Source organism: Corvus kubaryi, unplaced genomic scaffold (assembly GCF_017639235.1).
Source record: "Corvus kubaryi isolate FWS band 111438036 unplaced genomic scaffold, C.kubaryi_AGA036_p1.0 66, whole genome shotgun sequence".
Taxonomy (NCBI): Eukaryota; Metazoa; Chordata; class Aves; order Passeriformes; family Corvidae; genus Corvus; species Corvus kubaryi.
In genome coordinates, this window is record NW_024582054.1 from 24,586,423 (window position 1) to 24,598,685 (window position 12,263).

Genomic DNA, 12,263 nt, shown 5'->3' on the forward strand with positions numbered 1-12,263 from the left:
TTCTTTTGTGTGTCTCCTCATCTTTTTGTAGTGATGATGCTGTCAGGTCTGAGGGAGGGAAAGTTGTAGAGATGAGAGCATTAACTTGCTAAGATCTGAGGTCTCTCTCGTAAAGAGATTTTTTCTTCAAAGGTGAGATGGTGGCTAAGGGTATGCCAGTTTTTATTACTGTGTTGAAGGGGACTGATTTTCAAGAAACTCCAGGTTCTGTTATTGCAGAGAGAAGTTATGCTGTGCACAATTAAAATTGGAAAATACCATATTTGTTTATGTCACAAAAATGAACTCCTGTGAGCTCTTACGAACTGGAGCTCACTGCAGCCATAGGCTTTGGCAGGCTGGTCTGAATCAGCCCTTAAGATAAGAGAAGGAAACCGAATACTGTCTAAACTGTTCCGTTATTAAATTGTATCACCAGAAGTTTGAAAATGGGTGAAAGAACTTTCCTTTTAGAAAAGGAAATGTATTAGTGTTTGAAAAAGAGTACTATTTAGTACATGCTGAATTTTAAAACACATTTGTTCTTCACAAATTATTTTTTCTTAATAATTCTCAGAATTTCATTCTTTCTAATTAAGTTTCAACTAGTAGTTATAAAACATCTGAGAGCACAGCCATTGGCAGACTTCACCTGTGTACAGAGGGTGTGATTCCTGAGTCTCTATGCTCTGTCTCTAAGGTTCAGCATAGGACTTTCTGTCTCAGTTGGGTGGGTGAAGTGCAGGTCAGGATTGTACTCATGCTTTCTCTATTCTTGGAGGCCTTTATGTAATTCAGGTGTTCCATCTGGTATTGCCTGCAGCCTGTAGGCATTATCCTAGCTTAGGATCCCTGTAGGTAAGTGGCACTCTGTATCCCTTCCACCTGACCATCGTGCAGCCTGGATACCCGGAATGCCAGTGGGAAAGTCCTTAGCATCATTAGGGAGTATTTTTAGACTGTCTTGATTCCTGTAAGAGAAATTCTTCCACAGGGCAAGTATTTAATGTCCTTTTATTATGCTGTGTCCCTTCTCATTGCTGAAGAAGGTAGGCTGAAGGTGCTTTAAATATGCACCATGAAAATGTATATTCAGTTTTGGAAAAGAAAAAATATACATGGAGAGTTTTGCCGAAATAGGTGAACACTTAAGAGTGCTTAGGAGAGCAGGGTTGCTCCATGTCCTGAAAAAGGCAGTTGTAAATTCAGGTGCTGTAAAATTATTGTTCTCTTCAAATGCTCTAAAATTCTGTATTGGTATCTTTAACATGCAAATTTTCATTCTCTACTCTTACCTTTATTAAACTATATTAAAGCATATTTTATGCCTTGCCTATAAATATACTTCAAGGTGAATAAAGTGGAATGGTAAGGACCTCACCAATTAATTACTGTACAAAACATTTTTTGGTAAATTATTCTGTAATCATTTAATAGTGAACCTTGAAATAACTGGTTGAATTTCAGGGTTTTATAGTAAATGGTGTTTCATATATTTGGTATTCAAACATGATACAGTGAGTGCTCCAAATATATTTCTTGTATACAGTCAAGTAGAATAATTCATTAGGCATCCTTAAGGTGAATTCAATCACACTTTGTATTTATACTGGGCCCTTTTACCTTCAGGAACTGCACGTGTTTATGCATGAAACAGTAATGGAAATACCTCAGCAAGATCAAATAGCTTCCTTTTCAAAGGATAGGACTTGTTTATTTGTGTTAGAAGCTTCTTTCAGTGTTGCACAGTTTACAGATGGTGGGAAATTTTGAGCTATTTTTTCGATCTGATTTTTGCTAAGAAGTGCTCTTCTCTTATGAACTGGTTCCAGAACTGTAGCTAATTCGTAGTGTAGCTATTCTTTAGTCCAAAATATGGTCATGTGACACAGCAGCTGCAAGCAGTATTAAGTGTTTATAGATGTTTTAAAACTTAATTTCTGCTTGAATGCTTTCAATAGTTTTTCTATACAACATGTGCACAATTGAAAAGATAGAATTTGAAAAATGAAAGTAAAGTTAAAAACAACAGTAGAAAGGGAAAAAATAGTTTTTGCTGGGTCATCTTCTAAGCTTTTGATCTGCTGTTGAGACTGACATATCTCATAGGATTGCAATAGTAAAAAATAGCATCTTCCATTTTTTTATTACCTATGACCATATATTCAAGAGAAAGTGCAGGTGAATGGAGTCCTTCCCAAATGTTTTCTGAATTGCCTTATGAAAAGAGGGCTTACAATCAAATAATTTGATTCCTCTCTTCTCCTATACTTAGAACCATTAGGTTAGGACTGTATGATGTCCAGTTGAAATGACATCAATCTATCCCTTGAAACAGTTTGTTGTGCATTATTTATGTAAATATATTCAAACAGTCTGTGTGGGGACTATGTGTGCATCCATACATTCTCCTGCTTAGACATAGATGTATTTACTGGTATGTCTGCAGACACAATCTCATTTCATACAATAGCTGTGTTAAATGGGTTGGTTAACTCCTATGAACCCACAGGTTGGTATACAGCTTATCTGCCTTGCTGGATTGCCAAGGAGATGTGGTTCAGAGTTCACTACATTTTCTGATTTCCCATTTAATATTTGAAATGGAAATTACTTCTTCTGGCAGGAATATAAAATTGGAGGTAATAAAAAAGGCTTGAGGCTGAAAGGGTGGAACTAACAGGCTTTTATTTGAGTTCCATATATTCTCTCAGTGACCTTATGCAAATCATTTAACCTCTATGCATATTGCTTTTCCATATGTAAAACGTGTATCTCTGGATATCAGTAGGTTCTTATAGGGCCTAATGTGATAATTAGATCCAGATCTTGCAAAGCGTTGGGTAACCTCAACTGACTCTCACTTCAATTAGAATTGAGGGCACCAAACCCCGCTTCAGCATTCAGATCTCATATAGTCAATACCCAATTATCCAAGTTAAGGAAGGACTGAAATAACTTGAATAGAGCAAAACCACAATCCAAAACATGGATCAATTGGATTATAAAAGTATTTGGTGGTAATACAGTGCAAGATAGAAAGCCTGGTGATGCTGGTGGTACCAAGAACTGTGGTCAAGCACCAAGTGGAGCTGCTGCACTCAGGCTTTGGGGGCCACGTGAACACAGCTGGGAGTCTCTGGGTGCCAGCCAGCTAACAGAGAGCTGGAGTGGTTCTGAGATGGGCTGAACAATCACCTGACACAGACAGACAATCAAGAATTACCTGGCTTTGTAAAGTGTTCCCATGTCGTCTTCACAAGAAACCTTTGATCAGAGGATTTGATTTTAATTTTAATATATTTACTAATTCTATGATATAGAAGTGTGTAAGTTATTTTGAGTACCAGCTTTTTGTATGCTGCTGTAGTTTTATTCTGAACTTTGTGCTTAGAATAATTATTTGAAATTTTCATTCTGAATAAGATAAGTTTAGTGTATCATGAGCAGAACTTTCCCTTCCCCCTTCACTCTTTCTTTGGCATGTAATGTGGCTTGAAGTTTGCTGCTTAACACTAAATTTGTCTTTGGAATCTGGCCAGTGCGTAGTAATGATGTTTTGTGTCCCCTATTAAAATCTAAGGTTTTGTGACTCATCTAGGATAGCTTTGTTTCCAAGAGTCGAGGGGGAAAAAGAGGAAAAAAAAAAAAGTAAGGGAGGAGAATGCGGACAGTACCTTTCCCAGTAGGGATGCTGCTGCAGGCTGCAGGCTAGCACATACTTTGCCTTTCAAAAGGAGACAATCAGTCATTCTTTCTCCCCTGGCAGATTGAAAAGTATTATAATGGTGCAAAACTCTGACAATGGAGATCAAAAGGAAGAAGCAGGAACAAAGAAAACATAAAGAGCTTTGTTTGCAGGGAGAATAAAATACTTTAATATGATAAATTCCTGTTCTTCTAAACTCTAAACACATGGCCCCTAGGAAATTGTTCAGTCGCCTGGAATTAATGTTGTGCGTTCTGTTGGGGGGCAGCGATGGTTTGTAACTGGCGCACACACAAACTCTGCATCAAATCTTCAATTAAGTGCTCTGTGTAACACTCAACTCTCGAAGAAAATGGTTTAAAATATTTAGAATATAAGTTAAAAAAGAAATCCCTCTCCATTGAACTTCGGGTGGCAAAACTATTACACCACTTCACAATATCTCTAACAATTAAAGTTATTAGTGCATTTTGCTCAAAGGCATAATGAAATTAAAGTCATATGTTATTCCTGAATTCATTCTAATTGATTTAAATAAGGGTCAAAATGAGTGCTAGACAAAATATTAATGCCATCAGTTACTGTCTTAAGAGCGTTGTGTGCTAGTTTTTAATTTCTTTTATTAAAAAGCTTTTATATTTTTCCAAATAATTTTAGTAATAAGATATATATCTTTTTAATTTTGGCCAGATTTGTTCACCACAATTCAGTAATGCAACTACCTGAAACATTCATGCTATGCAGTGGTATATGTATGTATATATGAGGATTTATTTTCTTGTCTTTGTTGTTGCTTTTTTAATAGTCTTTGTCTTTTAGCTGGATCATCTGTTGTGTTCCTTCAGATAGCCTCTTTGATTTCTTTTTTTTTTAAGTTTTATTTTTTAGTTGCTTTACAAATGGTCAGTCTATTGGGGCACTGCTGAGATTTTGTCATTCAAAGATACATTGGTGTTCTTAAATGTATGGTTTGAAATGATCAAACATCTAACTGAGTCAATAAACACTTTGTTGTTTACTCCTGCACGTGACTTCATATCTTGAAAGCATGCAATTTTGTCTTTTAATGTAAGTCTTGTAAATGTCTTGTTTCCACATTTTATTGTTGCATTCACTTTTTATTCTGCTTTGTTTACGCACCTCTCAATCTGGATTAAGCAGGTCTGTGAATCTTCTCAATGCATGCAAACTGAAAAAGCCTGCTCTAAGGTGAGGGATCCTTAATAGCTTTGTAGTGTTGAAGTTCAGTTGTTTTTCCTTTCCATTTCAATTCAACACATAGAAAGTGGCTGTTTTAGTAAAAGCGTTAACATGATAGAACTGTAATTATTATTGCCATTTTTAACATTTTCAGAAGTACATGTCTAAAACTTTCTCATCATTGATAAATGCATCACACAATTTAGATAATAATAATTTCAGTGGTGGTATCTGCATTATTTCATACTAACATCATTTTTATTATAGGAGTGTTAGACCACATTGCTGTCTTAGACAAGTTAAAAATTGTGTTACTAAATGTTATCTTCCTAAATAATTGCAAATGCTCTCCTTTCATATCACTAATGAGGAAGTCATATTCTGGGATCCAGTTATACTCTTACAAACCTGTAAGTTAAATGAGTATTTTCTGTTGTTTTAAATTCCTCCTCAGGTGACAGTGTATCTACTGTAGCCATGGATATAATCACTGGTGTTTAACAGTCTAGCTAACAAAATGTGTATAGTGCCAAAATTGAGTTAATATAATGGAGTTACAATCCGTGTTTCCAACCACCAACTAATACTTCTCACTGGGCTTTTGTTGTTGTTGGAAGTTTAAAATAAAATTTTACACAAGATAGCATTACTAATTAGTTTAAGCAGTGATGGATATAAATCAAAAGGGTTTAAAAGAATTTTATACCAATGGTAAAAGTAGTTTTAATACTGATATAAGACTTCATTATTCAGAAAGAAGATAGAATTAAACTTCTAAATTTTAGTTCCACTCTTTCATTTCTTATCCTCTAGTTCATCTTTTGAACATTGACATCTATAAAAATGAAACCCCAAGCAACATTAGTTTCAAACTGTTTCTGTAACTTAAATTTTTTTCTGAGATTGGTATAATTTGATAATGTCCTTAATTTAATTTCAGTGTAGGCTGATGTTGACGCCTCTTATCCTTAAAGAAGAAAATATGCGTCAACATCAGCCTACACTGAAATTTTCTTAACCAGGAAAGGATGCCAAAATAAAGATTTGATCCTGACAAATCACACAGGATGTTTCTGTAATTAATGTATATAATAGTGGAAGGCACATGCTAAAAGCTATTTTATGTGGAATAAACATTTTCAGTATCAAAGTTTTATTTTCTAACTGGAGTAGTATTAAATTGGATGATGTTATGGAATGCAAGGAGGGTAGTTAAATATTAACAGTACAGTCTTTAATTTACTAGAGAAGGTTTTTTTCATGCATTTGACATTGAGATGACTTGGATAATGTTAGTCTAGTGTAGGAAGTACACTTCTGAAATTAAGACAGAATTAAATTCTTGTTGCTGCCTTTTCTCTTCCCCTATGAATGTATTTTGTTCTGTTGCTGTGTGTAATTTTGCATTCTGCTTGCTCTCTTACATTGCTTTCTCCACAGAAACACTACTTTTTAAGATTCAGCTTAATCATTTGAAACTTGTTTTTATTACAAGAATGCAGCACTGAACATCTGTCCTGCCATTGCATGTTCCAGAAGGTTTTTTTGTCAAGCTGCCTGAGATACACCTTAACATGCATCACCTCTGCAGATCCGCCCCTGGCTGGGCTCTGCCTTCTTTTCAGAAGGGCAATTGCTTTGCAGAAAGACTCTGGTTCAGGTGTTCCCATCGTTTCTGTAACTGAGTCTCAGTTGAGGTGTTCAAACATTCCCCTCCTTGCTGGTAAAAAGACATGGGGGAGCAGGAATAAGTTTGGGCTTTTTTTAAAGCAGGAAGTGTATCAATGGTGGTGTACAGTTGCTAAGCTGAGCATTTTTTGACCAGATGGAAAAGTCTGTCTTGTTTCTTCTAGTTATGGAGAGCCAGCTTGTACCACACATAAAGTGGGACAGAGCCAGAGGAGCTGACTGAGATAACACGGTAGGGATAGCTGTTAGGGACTGATGGGGAGGTTTGGAGTAGTCCTCAAGAATGCATGGGATGAGTATTCTGGTAAGCAGAGCATCTCTGGGAGCGTATGGAGGCCAAGGCGGAGGTGGCTGGGGATGATAAAAGGTGTGACTAGGATGAAACTGTCCTTAAAGGAGCAAGTACTGAAGTTTTCACAGTGGGATGGAGCTTGTGGTTGGGATTTGGGTAGAGATGTGAGCTTGAAAGCAATCATTGATGTCCATGGTTTCTGGGGTGAGAGAGCTGCTGAAGGTGGTTATTTAGTATGGGGATTTTATGGGTAAAGGGGATATTTTCATTCTGCTTTCTGCAGGGCAGAAAACAGTACAGGACTGAAGTGGGGGGAAATGAGATCTGGACACTGAGTCCTGTCATTCAGCTGCTGCCATGGGGAGATCCCTGCCTCAGTCTGGGTACTGCTGCCTGAGCCTCTCTTCTGCAAAGGGCTTGCAGCAATGTGTAAAGCATTTTTGGCCCCAACAGCTTTGGGGCCTCACCCTTAGCTGCTCCCTCTCTTGCTAGGAAGCACTGCTTTAGGGAGAAGTGCTTTGGTCAATAATTTGTCTCCTGTAAGATGTAAGTTCTGACTGAGCTTCTCTTAATTTGCTAAGTAACACTGCTTGTGTTTTGGCTCACATTTTTCTATCAGAGAGAGCTGGATGTCTAAGGAGTGCCATAAAGCCACATGAGAGCTCCCTTGATAACTATCTTGGCAGGAAGGATGGCTGAAGAGTGAGAGAGTAGGGTGAGCTTTAAGCCTTTGAGAAACCTCCTGTTAGGACATGTGGGGAATCTAATCTACTCATATGTGTAACTAGGAAGCATACATTTTTGACAACAATCAAAAAAATGCAGGCTAGCTCACCATTAATTGCAGTTTGGAGTATATTAATACTAGCTTTGAACCACAGAGTAATTGATATTGAATGAAGACCCAAAGTTAGCTTGCTTGTGTTCAAATTTTGACCTACTTTTGGCATTCTCTTTAGTCTGGCTGGAAGTGTCAGGTAATATGCTTTCTCTTTAAATCTTTCACTTCTTTGTAAGAGAATCCAAAAGTTCAGAAGTATGGAGTGGTAGTCAGAGATTTGAAATGTGACCCAGAAAAAAGATTGCAACTACTCTATGTAATTGGTTTAGCCCTTCTTCTATTTTATGGTTAAGGAAAAAGCAGTATGTTTGTTTCTGTTGCACCAGGTACTCAGCAAAACTCTTACATAGGCTCTTTAATAAATCAAGTTAAGAATTAAAAAAAAAATGTAGTTGATTTTTAAGGGTCAGTGTTCTACTTGATACATTTCTCAAACATATTTATTGTAGAATATATACTTTTACAAGTGCCACTGTGAAACTTGCTCCTTGTTTTATTAGCACCATTAAGAGAACCAGTTCAGCTGAGCGTGTGTCCCCAGGAGGTCGGAGGGAAAGCTATGGAGATTCCAAAGGGAGTCGCAACCGCACTGGTTCCACCAGCAGTTCATCTAGTGGTAAAAAGAACAGTGAAAGGTAATGTTATCTAAGTATCTATCTCCTGTCTCTGCCTCCTGCTCTAATAATGAAATTAGTTTCTTTAGTGAACTTAGTTTTTCTTGTTTAACAAATATTGGAAGCTTTCTTTTTTTACAAAGCTCCAATTCTTGGACCAAAGTATATATTAAAATATTTGAAATAAAACAGGTTTTCATATTTAGATTAAATTTATTTGCCTTATTTCCAAGCTATAAACAGTGTGAGAACCTAGAGTTTCCCAGGAGAGCTCATAATTATTAAACATACCTTTTCTAGTATCTTAGTGGTTTCCCTTAGTCTTCATATTCCTGACAAATACTTCTTTGAGTTTCTGGTTGTGGTGCATTGACCCCAGCTGGCATCTAAGTTACTGCACAGCCATTCACTTCCTCTCCTCCAGTGGGATGAGAGGAAGAAAATAGGAAGAGCAAAAATGAAAAAACTCATAAATCAAGATAAAGGTAGTTTAAGAAGTGAAGAAAAGAGGAAGAAAAACCAAAACAAATGCTGAGAAGCATTCACTCACCACATCCCACATGTAACTGATATCCAGCCAGTCTCTGAACCATGAATGCCTTGGTCTGAGGGCCAAATTAAAGATAAATGAGGGGAGAGATTTACATGCAAGTGCTGTTCAATGAAGCAGAGTGAGGTGATGCCTATCTCTGTGTATCTCTGATCATGCTTCTCTGTATTGCTGACAGCACAGAGAAAAGAGAGTATCTTGTCCAAGGGTTTCAGACTTAGGATGGCCTTGAACAAATAACTACTTCATTGAGGTTCATCAGTATTGTCAGTATAGGTCAAGCAGTTCTTTCCTGTATTTCCTACTCAGATTTTAGTTTTGGCCATTTCACTTGACCCGTTCTATTGCAGTTTCCTATGCAAGAAATGGTGTTGATGGTACTGTTTTACTGTCTCACAGATGATGTGACCATAAAAACACATGGTTAATGAAGATCACATAATAACCTAATTTACCTGCTCTGTCTGGGAATCAATGCCATTATACAAGTCATTGTCAGTGGTGTGGCACAAAATGTTCCTTCCTTTTTATCCCTTCAGCATATTTGCTTGAATAAGGAGTGACTGAGCTGGTTGTGTACTATTTCACAGCCCAAATATGGGTGATTACATTATTAATAGCTCGTTTTCTGGCTTATGTTTTCAGCTATGAAGCAAGACAGCAAGTGTGCAAACTACAGAACTTATTCAAATTTATGGGTTGGGATAAAAGGGCAGATTACTAAGGGTGGCACTTTGTGGCTGTTTGCTACAAGCTGCCTGAACAGGAGGAAGTGCATGGGGTCTTTTACAGGCAGCTTGAAGCAGCCTCAAAGTCACAGGCCCTGGTTCTTGTTGGGGACTTTAACTACCCTGACATCTGCTGGAGGAGCAACACAGTGAAGCACAAAGAGTCCAGGAGGTTCCTGGAAAGCATTGATGACAACTTCCTGTCACAGGTAGTGGAAGATCCCACAAGGAATGGTGTGCTGCTTATGCAAACAAATAGGGAAGGCCTTGTTGGAGATGTGAAGGTTGGAGGCAGCTTTGGCTGTCGTGACCATGTGGTGGAGTTCCATACCAGGAAGGGATGAAGCAGGGTAGCAAGTAAGATTGTAACCATGGACTTCAAAAGAGTTAACTTTACCCTGTTCAGGGATCTTCTTGGAAGAATTGCATGGGAACAGGCCCTGGAGGGAAGAGGGATCCAAGAGGGTTGGTTGATATTCAAGGATCACTTCCTCCAGGCTCAAGAACAGTGCAGCCAGATGAGCAAGAAATCAGGAAAAGTGGGCAAGATACCTGCATGCATGGATAAAGGACAAGGACGTGGGTGTTCTGGTGGACAACAAGCTGTCCATGGGCCCTTGTGGCCCGTGCGTGTGCCCTTGTGGAAGGCCAGTGGAATCCTGGGGTGCATTAGGTACTGCCCGCAGTTTGAGGGAGGTGATCCTATACAGAATCATAGAATTGTCAAGGTTGGAAGAGACCTTTTAGATCATCAAGTCCAACCATCCAATTCTGCCCCTCTACTCAGCCCTGGTGAGGCCACATCTGGAGTGCTGTGTCCAGTTCTGAGTTCCTCAGTACAAGAGGGACATGGAGCTCCTGGAGTGAGTCCAGTGGAGGGCTACAAAGTTGATCAAGGAGCTGGAGCATGTCTCTTATGAGGAAAAGTTGGGGGAAATGGGCCTGTTCAGCCTCAAGAAGAGACAACTGAAAGGGGATTCATCAGTGTCTATAAGTATCTGAAGGGAGGGTGTCAAGAAGATGGAGCCAGGCTCTTCTCGGTGGTGCCAAGCAAAATGACAAGAGGCAATGAGCAGAAACACATGCACAGGAATATGAGGAAAAATTTCTTTACCGTGTGGGTGACCGAACACTGGAACAGATTGTCCAGAGAGATTGTGAAGTCTCCCTCAGTGGAGATATCTGAGAATTGTCTCTGGACACAATTCTGTGCCGTGTGCTCTGGTATAACCTTGCTTAAGCAGGGAGGTTGGACCAGATGAATGACTGTGGTCCCTTCCAATCCCACAGTTCTGTGACTCTGTGAAAGACTTAGCAAATTAAAGGAATAATGAAAAAAATTAAATACTATCAGAGAAAATGTTATAAAATTGTAACCAAGGAAGATGTAATATTTACACAAATTAAAATCTTGTTTGCATTCTGCATCTGTGCATGTGAATGAAGTTTTGATAAGCCAACAGAATTCCACAGGACTGGACCTTCTGGTACTTATGGAAATTTGACTTTATCCTAGAATCTGAATTTTCTTCCCTTAAAATTTTTTGTAAGATAATTATAGCAACAAATAACTAATAGATGTGGGTTTCATTTTGTTTCTAAGATTTTTATACTTCAAGATTTCTAAAAGACAAATGTAACTGAAAAAAATTTACTGTAGCGATACATAATACCCATAAATAAATACTACTTTTGTGAGGAAAAGCAATCTATTATTAGTTTATTTAGGAGCCAAGTGTCTTTTTGCATGTGCAGATTTGAACAAAGTCTTTTCTCAGACCCTTATAACAAAGAGAATGTATACCTGCACACATCTGAATCAGCAAACCAAGCATCAACAATCTTAGGGACAAGCGAGCCTGAAAGGTTTGAAAGGCAAAACCAAGCAAAACCCATAATGATCAGTGAAGGGACAGCTAAAAAAACCAGCTCACTCTTAATTTAAGCTGCAAATTCTGTGAAGTGTTGCAACGGTGCATAACTTCATGCAGCTGCTTTGCCTTGGTGAAGTCATTAGCATGGAGCTGCTGTTTTCTGTATTGATCTCTTGAAGTGCTTGGATTTTTTTTTAAAGGCTTTGCTTTTTATTTTGCATCTATGTATAACTTCTACTCTGTCACACATATCACATTATATCAACAGCCATTATGTGGTGACCTCATTGATTGAAATAACCTTATCTTCTATAAACAAAACAACATCTTATGGATAGTTTTTGTTAAAAAACAAACTTTCTATGCTTAGATGGGTAGACATGTTTCTAGAATATGAACAGGAATTACTTCACCTACCAATGGTGAATCTCACTGCTTTTCCACTTTGCTGTAGTAATTTACTGTAGTTTTTGAAAAAGTTTAAACAAGCATGATCCTACAGTGCCCTTGCTCTGTGTATCTTCTGTTTATCTTCTAAAAAACAAATTCATTAGATCAAGTGCCCAAAAGATGAATTCAGTGTGTGGAAGATCGACATGTCAAAATCTAAATACAATACAGTGCTTTGCAAAGTCCATTTTATGGATATATCACTAATCCTGCTACCTGCTAAAGGTGACAGTTATCTGAAATTAGTTATATGTTAAAGCTACTAAACAGATAAGGTGAGACTATTAGTTAGATTATTCACTTAAATTAAGGAAAGCTATGACTTCTACTAGCTATA

At 37.9% G+C, this 12,263-nt stretch overlaps 1 protein-coding gene across 10 annotated transcripts in view; it reads left to right on the top strand.

Moving 5' to 3' along the window:
• The window catches only part of EML1 (EMAP like 1), a 122,670-nt gene that overhangs the window by 76,508 nt on the left and 33,899 nt on the right, over positions 1-12,263 (top strand). For 5 of the 10 annotated variants that reach the window (XM_042047341.1, XM_042047336.1, XM_042047338.1 and 2 more), the window contains exons 4-5: positions 4,847-4,897; positions 8,211-8,345. The exons of 2 other annotated variants lie outside the window; for them this stretch is intronic. In XM_042047341.1, coding sequence (XP_041903275.1) covers positions 4,847-4,897; positions 8,211-8,345 — 186 coding nt within the window. The remainder of the gene's footprint in view (positions 1-4,846; positions 4,898-8,210; positions 8,346-12,263) is intronic. 3 more of the 10 variants (XM_042047340.1, XM_042047342.1, XM_042047337.1) reach the window with 2 other exon arrangements.